Source organism: Medicago sativa, chromosome 6, assembly GCF_051527215.1.
Source record: "Medicago sativa cultivar Bolivia chromosome 6, Bolivia_mono, whole genome shotgun sequence".
Taxonomy (NCBI): domain Eukaryota; kingdom Viridiplantae; phylum Streptophyta; class Magnoliopsida; order Fabales; family Fabaceae; genus Medicago; species Medicago sativa.
In genome coordinates, this window is record NC_140754.1 from 29,571,374 (window position 1) to 29,593,659 (window position 22,286).

The following is a 22,286-nucleotide window of genomic DNA, read 5'->3' on the forward strand; positions in this document are numbered from 1 at the left end:
GGCACGGTACCAGGGAGGTAAAGGGTTTTGCATGCGAGTGGGTGCTTTGAGTTGTACCAGATTTCTGGCAAGTAGGGAGGGCAATAAGTCCTTATACGGCATAGGTATAGGAGGAAACTGGTTTCTAGGAGGGCGAGGCTGTTGTTGAGCTTGAGGACGATACGGTTGTTGAGATGGTGGAGGATAGTATAGGTGTTGGTAGAATGGTTGATAAGGTTGTTGGTACAGTGGCGGATAGTATGGTGGAGGTCCCTGTGGCCTTTGTGGTTGATAATTTGGGTTTCATGGAGGAGGCATCAAGCGAGCCATTGGTTACCATTGATAATTTGGGTTTCGTGGATAGTATCAAGTTTGAGAATTGTTTGCGTGCAGACATTAAGCGAGCCATTGGTTACCAACAGATCCGTGATTTCTCTAAGTTGGTGAGCATTTGCAGAATCTATGAAGATGATACTAGAGCTCATTATAAGATTGTGAATGAGAAGAGAGGTAAGGGTCAGCAAAGTCGCCCAAAGCCTTACAGTGCTCCTGCTGATAAAGGAAAAAGAAGAGCTAATGATGAAAGAAGGTCAAATAGGAAAGATGCTGGTGCTGGGATCGTTTGTTTTGCTTGTGGCGAGAAAGGCCATAAGAGTAATGCTTGCAATAAGGATATTAAGCGGTGCTTTCGTTGTGGCAGTAAGGGACATACACTTGCAGAGTGTAAGCATGAAGACGTTGTGTGTATTAACTGCAATGAAGAGGGTCATATTGGGTCTCAATGCAAGAATCCAAAGAAGGCTCAGACCAAAGGGAAAGTTTTTGCTTTGACTGGTACTCAGACTGAGAATGAGGATCGCTTGATCAGAGGTACTTGTTATATTAATGATACTCCTTTAGTTGCTATTATTGATACTGGTGCTACGCATTGTTTTGTTGCTTTTGATTGTGCTTCTAAGTTGGGTCTTGCTATGTCTGATATGAATGGAGAGATGGTTGTCGAAACTCCGGCTAAGGGTTCGGTAACTACTTCTCTTGTTTGTTTACGATGTCCTTTGTCTATGTTTGATCGAGATTTTGAGATTGATTTAGTTTGTCTACCTTTGAGTGGAATGGATGTAATTCTTGGTATGAACTGGTTAGAGTACAACCATGTCCACATTAATTGTTTTAGTAAGTCGATGTATTTCTCTTCTGCTGAGAGGAAAGTGGAGCAGAGTTTATGTCTACTAAGCAGCTGAAGCAGTTAGAACGCGATGGAATTTTAATGTTTTCTTTGATGGCATCTGTAACGCCCGTCTTAATTATTTACTTAATTTAATGAGGATTTATATATTTATTTACATATATATATTTATATGATTTAAGAATTTAAATAGTTTGCATGACTTATAGATAAATTATGTGATTTTCTAGAATGACGTGAAGTATATTGATGTTGTGAAGTTGTTATGTTGGTGTGACTTATTTTATTATTAAATAAAATAAGATATGAGAAATAAAATAAAAATATTAAAGATTGGGCTGCGTGGTGAGATGAGCAATTAGTAGTGAGAAGAGTAAAAAGGAGAGATAAATAGACAGACATAAGTTAGGAAAAGTAGTACGTACGTTTTTGGAGAAAAAAGGAGAAAAGTCAGAAAGAGAGAAGAACCAAAGGAGGGCTGCGATTCTGCTATTATCAGGTAAGGGTGAGACTAATTTTCAATATTATTAAGGGTATAATTCTATAGGATGAATTTAGCATGATTAGGTTAAGTTTTGGTGAGAATTGAGAATTAGGTTTAGGATCAATTTTGACGAATGAATCAAGAACAGATGTTAGATTGATGCAAAATTAGTGTACAGACCTTAGATATGACTTAAGATGATAATTAGATGCCATTTGGATGAAGGAATCATGACTATAGGTGAAAAGTTGTGATTTTTAGGTTTCTGGCCGTACTGACATTCATCGCTCGCATCTGCGAGCAAGAACACTCGCAACGGCGAGCTAGAACCCAGAGCTCGCATCTGCGAGCAATGCAACTCGCAACTGCGAGTGACCTGTAAGCTCGCAACTGCGAGCAGAATAACTCGCCACTGCGAGTAAGGACTTAGGAACCCAGAATGCACGCTTTGCTCGCCATTGCGAGCAGAGTTACTCGCCACTGCGAGTTAGGCTGTTAGTTGCCCAAAATTGTCCCGATGCGATCCCTTCGCACGTGTAGTCTTGAGTTGACCTTAGAATTAAGTAAGAGAGCTGTTTAGGATGTTTTTATAGACCCTGCAGTCTGTTCAGGTGACTGAGATTAGAAGTGTGGTTGCATGAATGTTATAATGATGCTTTATGGTATTTATGTTGATGTAATTCATACCTTAGATGATGTTAACGCATTCAAATGTTATTAAATGTTGTATCTTGCTGCTGTTCCCTGCTTTTGACTGTTAGTGTCTTGAAGTTGCATGAGTCGGTCTATGTTGTAGAATTCAAGGAGTGGTCCATGATTATGAGTCGTATGAGTTGTTTATGTTGTTGTCTAAGTTGTTGGAAGTTGAGTTCATTGCATACTCATTAAAGTTGGGGGCTTTAGGCCCGGCAGCCTTTGTGCTCATTAAAGTTGGGGGCTTTAGGCCCGGCAGCCTTTGTGCTCATTAAAGTTGGGGGCTTTAGGCCCGGCAGCCTTTGTGCTCACACGTTGAAGAGCCATTATGCTCATTTTGTTGTTGATTGGTACCACATGCATTTGCATATCAAGAAGTTCATGATGTTTAAGTTGTCAAGTTGTTGTTGAGTTGATAGAGTTGCATGGTCAAAGAAGAGTTGTGTTATTAAGTTGTTGTTGAGTTGATAGAGTTGCATGGTCAAAGATGAGTTGTGTCGTCAATTTAAGTGTTAAGTTGATTATGATTTGTGATGAAAATTAGTAATGGTATTTGATGATTGTATTGATTATGAAATCTCACCCCTTCTGCGTATATGTTGCCTCGACCGTGGGTAATGTGCAGGTAATAAAGATTAGAGGCGTTCATGAGTGGACTCTCAGTTGGTGTCTAGGTGCTCTGATACGTAACGGGATGGGGGCTTGCTTTTACTTCTATTCCTTACGCGTTTCTTTTATGAACTAATTTATGAGAATTTCCAATAAGGCCTGCGTGCCAAGACTTTTAAATGTTGAACTATTTTCCGCTGCAACAGTTTAAGATTTTTCATGATGTTGATTTTGAAGGATAATTATTTTTATCTGTTTTGAGATGTTAAAGTAGTGTGTGGCATTCCGTTATGAATTAAATACTCTGATTTTAAATGAAATTTTTATGTTGGGAAAACGGGGTGTTACAATTGGTATCAGAGCAGGTCGGTCCGTCCGGCCAAGTAGTTGAGTCGCGTTGTGTCGTTTTACAGTTTTGTACTGTATTTAAGTTGTCTTGTTTGTTGTTTGTTGTTTAACCCTTAGTATGAACTGGTTGGAGTACAACCATGTTCACATTAATTGTTTTAGTAAGTCGGTGCATTTATCTTCTGCTGAAGAGGAAAGTGGAGCAGAATTTTTGTCTACTAAGCAGCTGAAGCAATTAGAACGCGATGGGATCTTGATGTTTTCCTTGATGGCATCCTTATCTTTGGAGAATCAAGCAGTGATTGATAAGTTGCAGGTGGTGTGTGATTTTCCTGAAGTTTTCCCTGATGAAATCCCTGATGTACCACCGGAGAGAGAAGTTGAATTTTCTATTGACCTTGTTCCGGGAACGAAGCCTGTGTCTATGACACCTTATCGTATGTCAGCTTCTGAGTTGGCTGAGTTGAAGAAACAGTTGGAGGAATTGCTAGATAAGAAGTTCATTAGACCGAGTGTTTCACCATGGGGAGCGCCGGTATTGTTGGTTAAGAAGAAAGATGGAAGTATGAGGTTGTGCATTGATTATCGACAACTGAATAAAGTAACTATAAAGAATAGATATCCACTTCCTAGAATTGATGATTTGATGGACCAGCTGGTGGGTGCACGTGTGTTCAGCAAGATTGATTTAAGGTCGGGTTATCATCAGATTAAAGTAAAAGATGAAGACATGCAGAAGACGGCCTTTAGGACGCGATATGGTCATTATGAATATAAGGTGATGCCTTTTGGTGTGAGTAATACGCCTAGCGTGTTTATGGAGTATATGAATCGCATTTTCCATGCATTTTTGGATCGCTTTGTGGTTGTGTTCATCGATGAAATTTTGATTTACTCTAAGACAGAAGAAGAACATGCAGAACATTTGAAAATCGTTTTGCAAGTGCTGAAAGAGAAGAAGTTGTATGCTAAATTGTCTAAGTGTGAATTCTGGTTGAACGAGGTAAGTTTTCTGGGCCATGTTATTTCTGGTAGTGGTATTGCAGTCGATCCATCCAAAGTTGAAGCAGTATCACAATGGGAGACTCCTAAGTCAGTTACAGAGATTAGAAGCTTTTTGGGTTTGGCAGGATACTATCGAAGATTTATAGAAGGATTTTCTAAGTTGGCACTTCCGTTAACTCAGTTGACGTGTAAAAGTAAAACCTTTGTGTGGGATGTTCATTGTGAGAACAGTTTTAATGAATTGAAGAAGCGTTTGACGACGGCTCCAGTTTTGATTTTGCCAAAACCTGATGAACTTTTTGCGGTGTATTGTGATGCGTCCAAATTGGGTTTAGGCAGTGTGCTTATGCAAGATGGTAAAGTTGTTGCTTATGCATCAAGACAGTTGAGAACTCATGAACGAAACTATCCTACTCATGACCTTGAATTAGCTGCAGTCGTATTTATCCTTAAGATTTGGAGACACTACTTGTATGGTTCGAGATTCGAGGTGTTTAGTGATCACAAGAGCTTGAAGTATTTGTTTGATCAGAAAGAATTGAATATGCGACAGCGACGGTGGCTCGAATTGTTGAAGGATTATGACTTTAGTTTGAATTACCATCCGGGTAAAGCTAATGTTGTTGCGGATGCCTTAAGTAGGAAGAGTTTACATATGTCTGCTATGATGGTGAAGGAATTTGAATTACTTGAACAGTTTAGAGATATGAGCTTAGTTTGTGAAATGTCGTCTCGGCGCGTTAAGTTAGGAATGCTGAAAATTGATAATGATTTCTTAAAAGATATTAAAGATGCGCAGGAAGCTGACGTTAAGTTTGTGGACTTGTTGGTTGCTGGTAATCAAACGGAAGATGGTGACTTTAAGGTTGATGATGAGGGTGTGTTGAGGTTTCGAGGTAGGATTTGTATTCCAGACAATGATGAGATAAAGAAGATGATTCTTGAAGAGAGTCATAGGAATAGCTTGAGTATCTATCCGGGAGCTACGAAGATGTATCATGATTTAAAGAAGTTGTTTTGGTGGTCTGGATTGAAACATGATGTAGCACAATTTGTGTATTCTTGTTTAATTTGTCAGAAGTCGAAGGTAGAACATCAGAAACCTGCTGGATGGATGACACCGTTAGATGTACCAGAATGGAAATGGGATAGTATATCCATGGATTTTGTGACGAGTTTGCCGAATACTCCTAAGGGAAATGACACTATTTGGGTGATCGTTGATAGATTGACGAAGTCGGCACACTTCCGTCCGATTAATATTAGTTTTCCTGTGGCTCAGTTGGCAGAGATTTATATTCGAGACATTGTGAAGTTGCATGGTGTTCCTTCAAGCATTGTGTCAGATAGAGATCCAAGATTTACTTCTAGATTTTGGAAGAGTTTGCAAGAGGCTTTAGGCTCTAAGTTGAGATTGAGTTCGGCTTATCATCCTCAGACAGATGGTCAGTCGGAAAGAACAATTCAGTCACTCGAAGACTTGTTGAGAGTTTGTGTACTTGAGCAAGGTGGGACTTGGGATAGTCATCTCCCGTTAATAGAGTTCACATATAATAACAGCTATCATTCAAGTATTGGGATGGCACCTTTCGAGGCTTTGTATGGTCGGAAGTGTAGGACTCCGTTGTGTTGGTTTGAAACAGGTGAAAGTGTAGTTTTAGGACCAGAAATTGTTCAGCAGACTACTGAGAAAGTGAAAATGATTCAAGAAAAGATGAAAGCGTCGCAGAGTCGACAAAAGAGTTACCATGATAAGCGTAGGAAAGACATTGAGTTTCAAGAAGGGGACCACGTGTTCTTGAGAGTTACTCCGATGACCGGTGTTGGTCGTGCATTGAAGTCTAAGAAGTTGACTCCGAAGTTTATTGGTCCTTATCAGATATCTGAGAGAATTGGCACGGTGGCTTATAGAGTTGGCTTACCACCGCATTTATCAAATTTGCATGATGTGTTTCATGTGTCGCAGTTGAGGAAGTATGTCCCAGACCCGTCCCATGTGATTCAGAGTGATGATGTGCAAGTTAGAGACAACCTTACGGTGGAGACTTTACCTTTGAGGATTGATGATCGCAAAATGAAGACGTTGAGAGGCAAAGAAATACCTCTAGTGAGAGTTGTTTGGAGCGGCACTACTGGTGAAAGCTTGACGTGGGAGCTGGAGAGTAAGATGATGGAGTCTTACCCAGAGTTGTTTGCTTGAGGTAAATTTTCGAGGACGAAAATTCTATAAGTTGGGGAGAGTTGTAACGCCCGTCTTAATTATTTACTTAATTTAATGAGGATTTATATATTTATTTATATATATATTTATATGATTTAAGAATTTAAATAGTTTGCATGACTTATAGATAAATTATGTGATTTTCTAGAATGACGTGAAGTATATTGATGTTGTGAAGTTGTTATGTTGGTGTGACTTATTTTATTATTAAATAAAATAAGATATGAGAAATAAAATAAAAATATTAAAGATTGGGCTGCGTGGTGAGATGAGCAATTAGTAGTGAGAAGAGTAAAAAGGAGAGATAAATAAACAGACATAAATTAGGAAAAGTAGTACGTACGTTTTTGGAGAAAAAGGGAGAAAAGTCAGAAAGAGAGAAGAACCAAAGGAGGGCTGCGATTCTGCTATTATCAGGTAAGGGTGAGACTAATTTTCAATATTATTAAGGGTATAATTCTATAGGATGAATTTAGCATGATTAGGTTAAGTTTTGGTGAGAATTGAGAATTAGGTTTAGGATCAATTTTGACGAATGAATCAAGAACAGATGTTAGATTGATGCAAAATTAGTGTACAGACCTTAGATATGACATAAGATGATAATTAGATGCCATTTGGATGAAGGAATCATGACTATAGGTGAAAAGTTGTGATTTTTAGGTTTCTGGCCGTACTGACATTCATCGCTCGCATCTGCGAGCAAGAACACTCGCAACGGCGAGCTAGAACCCAGAGCTCGCATCTGCGAGCAATGCAACTCGCAACTGCGAGTGACCTGTAAGCTCGCAACTGCGAGCAGAATAACTCGCCACTGCGAGTAAGGACTTAGGAACCCAGAATGCACGCTTTGCTCGCCATTGCGAGCAGAGTTACTCGCCACTGCGAGTTAGGCTGTTAGTTGCCCAAAATTGTCCCGATGCGATCCCTTCGCACCTGTAGTCTTGAGTTGACCTTAGAATTAAGTAAGAGAGCTGTTTAGGATGTTTTTATAGACCCTGCAATCTGTTCAGGTGACTGAGATTAGAAGTGTGGTTGCATGAATGTTATAATGATGCTTTATGGTATTTATGTTGATGTAATTCATACCTTAGATGATGTTAACGCATTCAAATGTTATTAAATGTTGTATCTTACTGCTGTTCCCTGCTTTTGACTGTTAGTGTCTTGAAGTTGCATGAGTCGGTCTATGTTGTAGAATTCAAGGAGTGGTCCATGATTATGAGTCGTATGAGTTGTTTATGTTGTTGTCTAAGTTGTTGGAAGTTGAGTTCATTGCATACTCATTAAAGTTGGGGGCTTTAGGCCCGGTAGCCTTTGTGCTCATTAAAGTTGGGGGCTTTAGGCCCGGCAGCCTTTGTGCTCATTAAAGTTGGGGGCTTTAGGCCCGGCAGCCTTTGTGCTCATTAAAGTTGGGGGCTTTAGGCCCGGCAGCCTTTGTGCTCATTAAAGTTGGGGGCTTTAGGCCCGGCAGCCTTTGTGCTCACACGTTGAAGAGCCATTATGCTCATTTTGTTGTTGATTGGTACCACATGCATTTGCATATCAAGAAGTTCATGATGTTTAAGTTGTCAAGTTGTTGTTGAGTTGATAGAGTTGCATGGTCAAAGAAGAGTTGTGTTATTAAGTTGTTGTTGAGTTGATAGAGTTGCATGGTCAAAGATGAGTTGTGTCGTCAATTTAAGTGTTAAGTTGATTATGATTTGTGATGAAAATTAGTAATGGTATTTGATGATTGTATTGATTATGAAATCTCACCCCTTCTGCGTATATGTTGCCTCGACCGTGGGTAATGTGCAGGTAATAAAGATTGGAGGCGTTCATGAGTGGACTCTCAGTTGGTGTCTAGGTGCTCTGATACGTAACGGGATGGGGGCTTGCTTTTACTTCTATTCCTTACGCGTTTCTTTTATGAACTAATTTATGAGAATTTCCAATAAGGCCTGCGTGCCAAGACTTTTAAATGTTGAACTATTTTCCGCTGCAACAGTTTAAGATTTTTCATGATGTTGATTTTGAAGGATAATTATTTTTATCTGTTTTGAGATGTTAAAGTAGTGTGTGGCATTCCGTTATGAATTAAATACTCTGATTTTAAATGAAATTTTTATGTTGGGAAAACGGGGTGTTACAACATCCTTATCTTTGGAGAGTCAAGCAGTGATTAATAAAATACAAGTGGTGTGCGATTTTCCTGAAGTCTTTCCGGATGAAATTCCTGATGTGCCGCCGGAGAGAGAGGTTGAATTTTCTATTGATCTTATTCCGGGAACGAAGCCTGTGTCTACGACACCTTATCGTATGTCAGCTTCTGAGTTGGCCGAGACAGTTGGAAGATTTACTTGATAAGAAGTTTATAAGACCGAGTGTTTCACCTTGGGGAGCGCCGATATTGTTGGTTAAAAAGAAAGATGGTAGAATGAGGTTATGTATTGAATATCGACAGTTGAACAAAGTAACTATAAAGAATAGGTATCCACTTCCAAGAATTGATGACTTGATGGATCAGTTAGTGGGTGCACGTGTGTTCAGCAAGATTGACTTGAGGTCGGGTTATCACCAAGAAAAGTAAAAGATGAGGATATGCAGAAGACGGCTTTTAGGACGCGATATGGACATTATGAATATAAGGTGATGCCTTTTGGTGTTAGTAATGCGCCTGGTGTGTTTATGGAGTATATGAATCGCATTTTTCATGTATTTTTGGATCGCTTCGTGGTTGTGTTTATCGATGATATTTTGATTTACTCTAAGACAGAAGAAGAACATGATGAACATTTGAGGATCGCCTTGCAAGTGCTGAAAGAGAACATTTGAGGATCGCCTTGAAGGAAGTAAGTTTTCTTGGCCATGTTATTACTGGTGGTGGTATTGCAGTTGATCCGTCTAAAGTTGAAGCAGTATCACAATGGGAGACTCCTAAGTCGGTTTCCGAGATTAGAAGCTTTTTAGGATTGGCAGGTTACTACCGAAGATTTATAGAAGGATTTTCTAAGTTAGCACTTCCGTTAACGCAGTTGACGTGTAAAGGTAAAACCTTTGTGTGGGATGTTCACTGTGAGAACAGTTTTAATGAATTGAAGAAGCGTTTGACAAAGGCTCCAGTTTTGATTTTGTCGAAACCTGATGAACCTTTTGTGGTGTATTGTGATGTGTCCAAGTTGGGATTAGGCGGTGTGCTTATGCAAGATGGTAAAGTGGTTGCTAATGCATCAAGACAGTTGAGAATTCATGAACGAAACTATCCTACTCATGATCTTGAATTAGCTGTAGTTATATTTGTGCTTAAGATTTGGAGACACTGCTTGTATGGTTCAAGATTTGAGGTGTTTATAGTGATCACAAGAGCTTGAAGTATTTGTTTGATCAGAAGGAATTGAATATGAGACATCGAAGGTGGCTCGAATGGTTGAAAGATTATGACTTTGGTTTGAATTATCATCCGGGTAAAGCTAATGTTGTCGCAGATGCCTTAAGTAGGAAGACTTTACATATGTCTGCTATGATGGTTAAGGAGTTTGAATTGCTTGAATAGTTTAGGGATTTGAGCTTAGTCTCTGAAATGTCGTCTCGGAGTGTTAAGCTAGGAATGCTGACACTTGATAATGATTTCTTAAAAAGTATTAAAGATGCGCAGAAAGTTGATGTTAAGTTTGTGGACTTGTTGGTTTTTAGTAATCAAACTGAAGATGGTGACTTTAAGGTCGATGGTCAAGGTGTGTTGAGGTTTCAAGGTAGGATTTGTATTCCAGACAATGATGACATGAAGAAGATGATTCTTGAAGAGAGTCATATGAGTAGCTTGAGTATTCATTCGGGAGCTACAAAGATGTATCATGACTTAAAGAAGTTGTTTTGGTGGTCTGGATAGAAACGTGATGTAGCACAATTTGTGCACTCTTGCTTAATTTGTCAGAAGCCGAAGGTGGAGCATCAGAAACCTGCTGGGTTGATGACACCGTTAAATGTACCAGAATGGAAATGGGATAGTATATCCATGGATTTTGTGACGAGTTTGCCGAATACTCCTAAAGGGAATGACGCTATTTGGGTAATTGTTGATAGATTGACAAAGTCGGCACACTTCATTTCGATTAATATTAGTTTTCTTGTAGCTCAGTTGGCGGAAATTTATATTCGAGACATTGTGAAGCTGCATGGTGTTCCTTCAAGTATTGTGTCAGATAGGGATCCAAGATTTACCTCTAGATTTTGGAACAGTTTGCAATAGGCCTTAGGCTCTAAGTTGAGACTGAGTTCGGCTTATCATCCTCAAACAGATGGTCATTCGGAAAGAACGATTCAGTCACTCGAAGACTTGTTGAGAGTTTGTGTACTTGAGCAAGGTGGTACTTGGGATAGTCATCTTCCATTGATAGAGTTCACATATAATAACAGTTATCATTCAAGTATTGGGATGGCACCTTTTGAGGCTTTATATGGTCGGAGGTGTAGAACTCCGTTGTGTTGGTTTGAAACAGGTGAGAGTGTGATTCTAGGACCAGAAATTGTTCAACAGACTACAGAAAAAGTGAAGATGATTCAAGAAAAGATGAAAGCATCGCAGAGTCGACAAAAGAGTTACCATGATAAGCGTAGGAAAGACCTTGAGTTTCAAGAAGGAGATCACGTATTCTTGAGAGTTACTCCGATGACCGGTGTTGGTCATGCATTGAAGTCAAGGAAGTTGACTCCGAAGTTTATTGGTCCGTATCAGATATCGGAAAGAGTTGGAACGGTGGCGTATCGAGTGGGTTTACCACCGCATTTATCGAATTTGCATGATGTGTTTCATGTGTCGCAACTTAGGAAGTATGTTCCAGACCCGTCTCATGTGATCCAGAGAGATGATGTGCAAGTTAGAGACAACCTTACGGTTGAGACGTTACCGGTGACGATCGAAGGACATGAAGTGAAAAAGTTGAGGGGCAAAGAAATACCTCTTGTGAAGGTCGTTTGGAACGGAGCGACTGGTGAAAGCTTGACGTGGGAGCTAGAGAGTAAGATGCGGGAGTCTTATCCAGAGTTGTTTGCTTGAGGTAAATTTTGGAGGACGAAAATTCTATAAGTTGGGGAGAGTTGTAACGCCGTCTTAACTATTTAATTATTTTAATGAGTTTTAACATATATTTATAAGATTTATATGTGTGATTTATATAATTTATGAATTTAAGTGATTTACATGATTTATAGACGAATTATATGATTTTAAGATTTATGTGAAGTATATGATTTTTGTGGCTAAAGAGAGTTGCTTCGCACATCTTCACATGTATCGGAACCAAAGGAGCCTTGATATCACATGCATAGGGAATATAGTTGTCTTCTTGAATCATATTAATGGCCGGCCCATGATGTGGTAGGGGATTGTTTTGAACAACATGGTCAGGGTCCGTGAAAGTCAGTTCTTTGTTTTGGATTAGCTTCTGAACTTCCTCCTTAAGAGGGTAACAATGTTCAATGTCATGCTCTGGCGCCCCTTGATGGAATTCACAGGTGCGGTCGGCACGGTACCAGGGAGGTAAAGGGTTTTGCATGCGATGGGGTGCTTTGAGTTGTACCAGATTTCTAGGAGGGCGAGGTTGTTGTTGAGCTTGAGGACGATACTGTTGTTGAGATGATGGAGGATAGTATGGGTGTTGGTAGAATGGTTAATAAGGTTGTTGGTACACTGGCGGATAGTATGGTGGAGGTCCCTGAAGCCTTTGTGGTTGATAATTTGAGTTTCGTGGAGGGGCATTTGGGGTGTAACATTAGCAACATAAGGATAATTTGGGTACACAGGTTGAGATCCACCATGGGCCACAATGCCAACCTCTTGAGTATTCTTCCTTGGATATCCATTTCCAAATTTCTTATTAACATTAGACGAACTACCTGAAGAGCCACCCGACGAACCACCTTCCTTAGACACATGTCCCTTCCGTACCCAATCTTCAATACGTACCCCCATGTCCACCATATCAGTAAACTTCTGTGAAGCACAACCAAGCATCTTCTCTGAGTAGAAAGGGCTCACAGTCTCGTAGAACAAATCGGATATTTCCCTCTCATCCAAAGGCGGGCGGATTTGGGCAGACTTCTGGATAAAGCGCTGAGCATATTCCTTGAAAGATTCCTTATCCCCCTGAATCATAGATTGCAATTCTTTCCGATTAGGCGCCAGATAGGAGTTATACTTGTACTGCTGGAGAAAAGCATCGGCCAGTTCCTCAAAAGTAGTAATACCCTTCAAATTCATGTACCAAGTGTGTGCAGGACCAGCCAAACTGTCCTGGAAACAGTGGATAAGCAGAGGTTTATTTTTCTTGTAAGCTGTCATCTTCCTCACATACATGACCAAGTGCATTTGAAGGCAAGTTTCTCCTGTGTACTTTTCAAAAACCGGCGTCTTAAACTTAGGCGGTATCACCACATCTGGAACCAAACAGAGATCATGCACATCCTGATTGAACGCCTCTTTGCCACGGATATTCCTCAATTCTTTCTGCACTGCATCAAACTTCTCTTCCAAGTTACCCACTCGATCGTCTCCCATTACACTACCAGAGTGATAAATCTGTTCTTCCTCTTGCTGGGTCGCATGAACAGTAGGCCCTGCCTGAGTCATAGTAGCCTGAGGAATCGGCTCACCAGTTTGAAAGAACGGTGTTGACTATCCATAAGGAAATGGTACCTCATTAGCTCCAGGACGGAAACCTTCATTAGTCATGTGTGGCATACCCCATGGGTAACCTTTCAGCATATCATACTGAGGAGTAAATCCAGGGGGACCAGGTGGACGGAAACTCTGATTATACATATCACCAGATGAAAAACCCACCACAAGAGGTTGCGTAGGCCCAGCAGATGTAACGGCAGTAGGTATTGGCTGCAGAGTACCATTAGGTGCAGCAGAAGCGACCACAGTAGGAATTGGCTCAGAGACCACTACTTGTTCTCTCTCGGCCATCAGAGTCTCCATCATAAGTAACTCTGCCTTGAGATTACTAACATTCGCTTTGAGCTGAACGTTTTCCTGTTCTGCAGTTGCCAACTTCTTCTTGATGTAAGCGCTAGTGTGGTGAATACGAGTAGGTTTGTACTGAATACGTCGGGCCACTTTCAATTACTGCGGCAGAGAGAAGTAAAGTGTGAGACTTGATTTTGACACTTTATGAATGCAATATGATGCATGATATGCTAAATGCAAAAAAATATGCAATTTTTATTTTTTATCGAAGAACTTATAAAAGTAATTTTTCTAAACATAACAACTTAAACATTTCATTAATGACAAAAGAGTACTACAAGGTAATTCCATTTCTAACAACTAAGTCAAGGGATAAACTTACAAATATAAAGAAAACTACAAGATAATTCCCTTTCTAACAACCAAGCCAAGGGATAAACTTACAAACATAAAGAAAACTACACGATAATTCCCTTTCTAACAACCAAGCCAAGGGATAGACTTACAAATAAAAAACACTACAAGATAAATCCCTTTCTAACAAACTGAGTCAAGGGATAGACTCCAAAGTACATAAACAAAAGTCTCAAAGATAACATAAAAGACAACTGGGAGACTCTCAAGCTCCTACTCGGGGAAATCTGGGTGCGCACCGGCGAACATATCCATGCGCCTCTTCTTACTCCCTGAAACCTTCTCAAGTATGGCATTCTTTTCCTTGATGGTTTTCTTCAGCTCAGCAATTTCAATACTCTTCTAGTGACTCTCCCAATTCTTTTTTTCCAACAAATCCATAACCACCTCATAATCATGTTCCTTCTTGCGGAGCATCCATTCCAAAGTGGCCTTCTCCCGGTTGGACGTTTGCTCCTTCTGGGTCTTTAGGAGTAATGGCAATGGTATCTCTGGAGCAGCCGCGGACAAGTATCTCAGAATGGTATAGGGCATATCGAAAGTCGTAGCTCTATCTATAACCCACTGTGTATAAGACTCGTGTGCGAAGCTCTGTTTTTTTCCCAGCTGGATCCCATTAAACTTACGAACGGTATACCAAGCTTGCACAAACCACATCCTCAAATCTGTGTGAACCTTACTGTTAAGATAGAACTCACCGGATAAAGAAATACTGTCGGGCTTCCATTTCACAGGATATCCGTTTTGGCGCATAGCAAGAGTTGGATTATAAGTGATTCCTTTGCATGTACCAATAAGGGGCACATTCTCAAATTCCCAGCAACTACCAATGATTTCTTCGGTGTCAGCAGCAGGATGAGCCCAAACGATGTCGGCCGGGGTGAGGGGCATAAGCCTTTCAGACCAAGAAGCTTTTCCGGTGTCAGCTTTAGAGAAGACGGCTTGGGGCAAGTGGGAAGCAAACCATTTGTACAACAGAGGCGCACAGCAAACAATGGTTCCACCCTCTTGGCGCTGTCTATGGTGGATGGAGTGGTAAGTATCTGCAAGGAGGGTAGGGACCGGGTTATTAGTGAGGAAGATTTTGATTGCATTGATATCAACAAAGTTATCCATGTTGGGAAACAGGAAGAGGCCATATATAAGTAAGGCGAGAACGGATTCAAAGGCGTCGGTCTTTTTGGCTTTGCCAAATTCAGAGGCTTTTCAGTAGAGGAATTTAGCGGTTAGGCCTTGGAAATTGTTTTTGATGGTAAAGTGTGGTAGAGCTATGTCGGAAGGCTTAAGGTGAAGAGCTTTTGCAATAGTAGCCTCTTTAGGTGCGGGCTCGATACCTTTGAAGGGTACTTCTTTGGACACCGGTAAGCCAAACTGATGACATCCTGTCATTACGTAATATTAGGGACTTATTGTGACATTTTGATAGAGTTCTCATGCAATTTATACTGTTCTGGAGTGCAATAAGCTTAAAATTTGAAGTCTGTTCGAAGGAAATCGCGCCACGCCAATTTCAAGCCGTGCTGCGATTTTTGAAGCAAAATTACATCCTCCCTGTTTGAGGGAAATCGCGGCACGCCATAATACAAGGCGCGGCGCGATTTTGATGGGTCAGGCCCATAACTTCTATAAATACTGCACTCAAGCTGAAGAACAAGGGTGACGATTTTGGAGAGCAAAGTGCGATTTTGAGACATCGGAGACGGCTAGAAGGGCGATTTCTTCATCCTTTTACCAATTCATGTATGTTTTAATTATTTCATTGATTATGCTATTTGTAAACTCGATTATGAGTAGCTAAATCTCTTAGAGATTAGATCCGAGATGAATCTTTGTAACCCTAATTGACACATGTTGCTGTGAAACTCTATTTTGTTTATGAATTCAATTCTAGTTTATTCAATTCAATTGTTCTTAATGCTTTTTATATCTTGATCACATATAACTTGATTTCGTGAGAATGAATGACCACTGACCATGGCTTTCTACTTAGACCTAATTGAATTGTTCTAATAAACAGGGTTAGTCTAGGAATAGATAATCGTTTGTTAGTGATAATAGGTTAACGTTCGGTAAAACCTTCAAGAATTAATAGACCACCTAAGGAATTAGGGGCTGTAGTTTAAGAAGAGAGTCCTAACTCAAGGGATTGATTAGGGCTATTTTGTTAATCATCGTAAACTAGAAGAGGGTTCATAACAAATAGGTGCAGTAGACCAATTAGGGGAACTTAGAGGATTCGACGGATCTGATCTCATCTTTCTCTCTTATTTTCTTAATCAAATCTAATTTCTTTTATTTGATTTCATAAAATCAAACCAAATCTTCTGCCTAGTGGCAAACTAAAAATAAACTTTACACATCCTAATTATATAACGAAATTGAATTATTGAAGTTAAAAACAGTCCTCGTGGGATCGATATTTTTACTACTTCGATAGTATTTGGTGCACTTGCCAGAGATCTATCAAATTTTTGGCGCCGTTGCCGGGGACTGTTGAATTATTTCAACAAGGCAATTACGTTATAATTTAGGGTTTTTGCAATTTACTTTTCTGTTTTTTTTTTATTTTTATTTTTCTGTTTTCATATTCACTTGATTATTTTGCGTTGTGCAGTGCTACTAAGGTATTTTGCTGTTTATGCGAGGTAAACAGAGCTCTGACGACCTAGAGTACGATCCGGAAATTGAAAGAACTGCTAGAGCACTTCGGAAAGCTGTCCGGTCGCAAAGGTTAGCTCAGTCCGTTCCACCGGGTGTTCGAGAACAAATACCGGAACAACTCTCAAGTGAATCTGAAACAGTCTCTTCTCCTAAATCTGCAACTATGGAAGGAGAAGGAGTTGTACCACCGAGACCTAAGCTAGGAGACTACGGGTTAGCCACTCATCGCGGTCAACTGACCCACACTTTTCAACCAGCTAACCCCGTAGCCTTCGACATCAAGACAACTGTCCTCAACGGTTTGAGGGACAAGCAATTCGATGGGACTGAAGCTATGAGTCCTCATGAACACTTGAGCCGCTTTGCTGAAACCTGCGAGTTTTGTGTGCAACCTGCCACCGTGACTGAAGCACAAAAGAAGCTAAGGCTATTTCCTTTCACCTTGACGGGAAGAGCAAAAGATTGGTTGCTAACAATACCAAACGGGACTGTCCAAACATGGGAAGAGTTAGAGCTGAAGTTTTTGGAGAAATATTTTCCTATGTCTAAATATTGGGAAAAGAAGATGGAGATCTCTAACTTCAAGCAAGGAGAAGGTGAATCATTGTATGATGCTTGGGAGCGATTCAATTTGCTTCTTAAGAGATGCCCTAATCATGAGTTCACCGAGAAGCAATACCTCCAAATCTTCACTGAGGGGGTAACACCAAACACTAGAATGTTCTTAGATGCTTCCGCAGGGGGTAGTCTCAAGAGCAAAACTGATCATGAAGTTCAAGCTCTAATTGAAAACATGGCTGGCAATGAATATCGTGATCAAGCTAAAAAGAAAGAAAGAGGAGTGTTTGGGGTGAGTGAACAAACTGCTATCCTTGCTAACCAAGCAGCTATGAACAAACAAATCGAAGCTCTAACTAAGAAGTTTCAAGGCTTCACCTTGGCTCATAAGCAACAACAAGTAGCTGCAATCAAGTGTGACTTATGTGGTGAAGAACATCCAAACGGTGAGTGTGTTCCAGAAGGATCAAATGAAGAAGCTAACTTCATGGGAGGTTATCAAAGGCAGAATCAATACTACAATTCAGGCATCAACAAGCATCCCAATCTGAGCTACTCAAATAACAATGCTTTGAACTCTCAGATGCTCACTCCTCCCCAACAACAACAAAGGAAGCCATCAGCTCTTGAGGAAACTATGATGAATTTCATGAAGATGACTCAAGGCAACTTTGAAGAGATGAAGAAGAGTCAAGAAGCTGAAAGAAAGAACAATGAAGCTTCTAAGAAGATGCTTGAAACTCAACTGGGGCAATTGGCTAAGCAGTTGGCTGAACAAAACAAAGGCGGATTCTCAGGTAATACTAAAGATAATCCTAAGAATGAGTCTTGTAATGCCATTGAATTGAGGAGCAAAAAGGTTTTGACACCTTTAGTTCCAAAAGCTCCAAAGAAGGTTGATGAAGTAATTGAGGTAGAGGAGAATGATGTAGTTGAAAAAAATGATGAGGGTGTAGTTGAAAACGAAAGGAATGATGAGGGTGTAGTTGAAAACGAAAGGAAGAAAAAAATAGAGGGAGAAAAAAGTGAGAAGTTAATTGATGAAGATTCAATCTTGAGGAAGTCGAAGAGTCAAATTTTGAAAGATGGAGATAAACCACAAATTGTTCCATCATATGTGAAGCTTCCATACCCTCACCTTTCAAAGAAGAAAGAAAAGGATGAAGGCCAATTCAAGAAGTTCATGCAACTTTTCTCACAACTTCAGGTGAATATTCCTTTCGGTGAAGCCCTTGATCAAATGCCGTTATATGCTAAGTTCATGAAAGACTTGTTGACTAAACGAAGGAAGCCTAAGGATGATGAGAACATTGCACTTTCTGAGAATTGTAGTGCTATTCTTCAAAAGAAGCTACCACCTAAGCTGAAGGATCCTGGTGCTTTTACTATCCCTTGTTCAATTGGACCGGTAGACATTGGTAGAGCTTTATGTGATTTGGGAGCAAGTATAAACCTGATGCCTCTTTCAATGATGAAGAAGTTTAAGTGTGGGGAACCAAAACCAACAAGAATGACCATTACTTTAGCTGATCGGTCAATCTCTTATCCCTTCGGTATACTTGAAGATGTGCTAGTCAAGGTTAATGACTTGGTGTTCCCAGCAGATTTTGTGGTCCTGGATATGGCTGAAGATGAAGACATGCCACTCATTCTAGGAAGACCTTTCCTTGCAACTGGTCGTGCTTTGATTGATGTTGAACGTGGAGAGCTAATGTTGAGGTTCCATAAGGAGCAGGTAGTCTTCAATATCTTTGAGGCAATGAAGCACCAAGATGAGAATCCCAAGTGTTACCGAATTGACGTTGTGGAAGAAACAGTCGAAGATAAATCCCTTGAATCTCAACCTATTCAATCTACGGAGGTGGAAAGTGTGGAATCTATAGACAGACAAGAAGTGATGGAAGATGTTGGAATAATAGAGGGTGTTAAGCAACTGGAAGTAAGCAAAGAACAGAAGCAACAACAATCATCAGGAGACATCCGTGACAACAAGTATGGGGGATTGACAACTGGAAACAATGAAATAAAGACTACTACCACTGGTCCAGGTGGTAAATTGGCTTATAAGAGGATTCCCTATGGGATGCGTAATGGGCCGGCTGCTTTTCAATGGTGTATGCTTTCAACTCTCTCTGATACTTTAGAAAGAATTAGGAGGTACTGTGACGAAGGGTTGGCAAGAAACAAGCCTATTGATGAAGCTGTGGACCTAAGGAAGTCTGGTGCACAAGGAACTTTCAAGGGTAAGGAACAAAAGCTGAAACGGTACCGTAAAGGAGGACTCCCAAACAATGAAGAGGGAGCCACATCAACTGATCCTTAGGGATAGTCATCAGTCAAGCTAGTGACGGTAAAGAAGCGCTGAGTGGGAGGCAACCCACTATTTATTTTTCAGGTATGATTTTATTGCTTTCAAAAACAAAAACACAAAAATATTTTTCTTTTCTTTTAATACAAGGCAGGAAAGTTTTAGAAATTTGTTCAAGGATACCTCTTGCCAAGAAAATCATGCAAGGTACTGATGTCTTGCATGATTCTCTCCTCAAAAGTTTTTCAAAGATTCAATGAACTCAGGCATTTTTCAAGAAAACAAAATTTTTGGCCTGAGGAAGCAAAGAATGCTCCCTGAACATTCAAAATCGCGCCGCGCCTATATATGGCCGCAGCACGATTTTCAGAAGCAGCAAAGGTGACCCCCTGTTTCGCCAAAATCGCGGCACGCCTAGTATCCACCACGGCGCGATTTTGGCTGTTATGTGAAAAAAAATATAGCCGTTGGAACTTATAGCCGTTACTAGCCGTTACAAATTTGCCCGTTATTGCCCGTTAGACTCAAAATCGCGCCGCGCCTTGCATTTTGGCATGCCGCGATTTTGCCCAAACAGCCCTATAAAATCCTCACTGTTCATCATCATTTTCATTCCATTCTTCCTATTTTTCTCTACCAAAACTTCCCTAAACTTCCATTTACGAATTCTCCTCATTTTCACCATCTTATTCACTTTCTAAACATCATCTACCCACAATCTTATCATCAATTCATTAATCCAAACCACCATAAAACCATCATCATTCCCAACTTTCCCAAACTTCACAAAACTTTCCATTCACCATCTTCCAAACAACAAATGGCCTCCAACCAAAGAAACACCCGCTCAAAGAAAGCCACCAACCCCAAGCCATCCACAAGCAAATCCAAACGTCCTCGTGCCGCATCCGAACCACCCGAAAACGCCATCCATTTCATCAATGACCAAGCCCAAGAGTTCCATCAATCTATGAAGAGTTACGAAGTAATAGGGGAAAGGAAGTTTGATTTCACAAAGCTAGTGAAATATCCTTTCTTTGAATCTGAATTAAGAAGGAGGGGGTGGACGAGGTTGAATGAGATGATCGACGAAGCAAACAACAAAACGGTGATCGTCGAATTCTTTGCAAATGCAAGGGTGTCCGATACACCCTTTCAATCTTTTGTTCGAGGAAAGTACATTGATTTCAGCCCGGATGCTCTCAACGCATGGCTGAATGTTCAAGCACCGGAGGAGTGTTGGGTTGAAAAATTGAGGAGGGAGAGATTTGCTATTACGGAGGATACCTTTGATGAGATCATCACCACCATGTGTAGGCCTGGGTCGACTTGGAAAAAGTCCCGGATGCTTACTTATGCGGAGATGCTGCCGGTACCCAAGGCATGGGTGTCTTATGTGGTCCAGACTCTTGAGAGTGCATCTTGCACTTCTGAAATTCCTCTCAAGAGGGTGCTTGCTGCCTATGCCATCATCAAGGAGCACCCTATAGATATTGGCCGCCTCTTGGCCAATAGTCTTCATGATCTAGCAACCGGAAACACCACACAATTGGGGCATGGGAGTCTAATTAATTGGTTGTGTGAGCAAGAGTTGGTGCCGGCTTATGATAGTGATCTCAACACAAGCAATATGAAGCCAATCACCGACTCGGTAATGGATGGATTTATGAAGAAATATGAGGGCTATATGAAGGAGAGAGAGAGGGAGGCAGCGAGGCAACAACAAATGGAGCAAGGAGGGAGTAGTAGCCAAGGGGGTTATGCTCCCCTTCACCCAAAGCTTGAGGAATTCATGCATGTGCAAGCTAATTGGATGAATGAGACTTCGGACCAGCTGTGGGTGAACCGTCCTAGGTTCTCAGCTGCGTTTGCTGCGGAGGCTCAATTGCATATGGGTCCGATTAGTGGGTCTTATGAGAGGTTTGGAGGCTCCCGTGAGCGCATGGAGCAATATTTTACACATCAAGAAGAGTATGGGCTGCGCATGAGGAGGGAAATCACTGATGATTTCAATACCACCGAGCAAGATCAAGGGGATGGCATCTTTGAAGGATTGAGGACACCGGGGGCTGGACACTCGGATGATGATCAGGACATGGGCTGATCTACTGATGGATTAGCATTTTCTGCTTTGTATTTTATTTTTCAGTCATTTTTCTTTTGGTGTATTTTCTTTTTATTTTCTTTTTAATGTCGAAGTCCATTGAACTTATTTCCCTATTGTAATTGCTCCTGCACTTGTTTATTATTAATGAATTTGTTTTGTTTCATGTGACCTATTCCAGTTTAGTAACAGTTGTTTGATGAAACGGTGTTCCAAAAGTTCTAAAGGAGGGGTGACTTGATTCAAAGGCGAAGTGTACGGCGTTGCTAGGTAGTCACATACTCCCAGAAATCTCAGCCATAAGGTTCATTGCCAAATCTTGTTTTTCAATTTACTTATATTTAGATTAGTTTTCCATGCGACTACATTTCTAGAACTTGCATTGTTTCTCTATTATTGATTGGTCTCTGTCAATTACACACTGAGGCAAAAGTGCTTGGTCCTGTGAGCCTTTTTGAAGCCTACCCTGTTTTAGTTTGTTAAATTTATCCTTTCTTAACCAATTGTGAGCCGGTAGGATTAGAACTTTTTGTTCTGTGACAAACTACATTACAAGCCTAGAAACTTTTAGGACTTGTCCCTTAATGTATTTTCTGAGTTAAGGCATTGTAGAATGTTGCTAAAGATTAAGTTTGGGGTTGCTATTGGAATTTGCAACCAACTAAGTTTGGGGTGGGGGTACTAGAGAATTAGAGAAGAAATATGAAATTGACATGAAAAATACACACAAAAATAGTGTATCAAAAAAAAAAAAAAAATTGAAT

At 40.5% G+C, this 22,286-nt stretch overlaps 2 protein-coding genes and 1 non-coding gene across 3 annotated transcripts; 2 read left to right on the plus strand and 1 right to left on the minus strand.

Moving 5' to 3' along the window:
• The first annotated feature begins 173 nt into the window (after window positions 1–173).
• Window positions 174–4,664, plus strand: LOC146914403 (uncharacterized). Its single transcript, XM_085721060.1, has 4 exons — window positions 174–1,187; window positions 3,493–3,761; window positions 3,813–4,121; window positions 4,640–4,664. Exons 1-4 carry the CDS (start codon window positions 174–176, stop codon window positions 4,662–4,664), a joined length of 1,617 nt encoding a protein of 538 aa, XP_085577186.1.
• Window positions 4,665–5,619: 955 nt separating this feature from the next.
• LOC146914404 (uncharacterized) lies at window positions 5,620–6,575 on the plus strand. Its single transcript, XM_085717253.1, has one exon. It carries the CDS (start codon window positions 5,884–5,886, stop codon window positions 6,502–6,504), a length of 621 nt encoding a protein of 206 aa, XP_085573379.1. The 5' UTR covers window positions 5,620–5,883; the 3' UTR covers window positions 6,505–6,575.
• A 10,534-nt stretch (window positions 6,576–17,109) lies between these two features.
• LOC146914405 (small nucleolar RNA R71) lies at window positions 17,110–17,215 on the minus strand. Its single transcript, XR_015017245.1, has one exon. It is a non-coding gene; the product is annotated as a small nucleolar RNA R71 (small nucleolar RNA).
• Window positions 17,216–22,286: the final 5,071 nt, after the last annotated feature.

Bases quoted from the DNA above. Each gene is read 5' to 3' on its own strand.
- LOC146914404 (XM_085717253.1), top strand. From the start codon at position 5,884: ATGGCACCTTTCGAGGCTTTGTATGGTCGGAAGTGTAGGACTCCGTTG.
- LOC146914403 (XM_085721060.1), top strand. From the start codon at position 174: ATGGTGGAGGATAGTATAGGTGTTGGTAGAATGGTTGATAAGGTTGTT. The intron at 1,188-3,492 runs GTGGAGCAGAGT...TCTGCTGAAGAG, and splicing joins TCTCTTCTGCTGAGAGGAAA to GAAAGTGGAGCAGAATTTTT. The intron at 3,762-3,812 runs GTTGAAGAAACA...CATTAGACCGAG, and splicing joins TCAGCTTCTGAGTTGGCTGA to TGTTTCACCATGGGGAGCGC.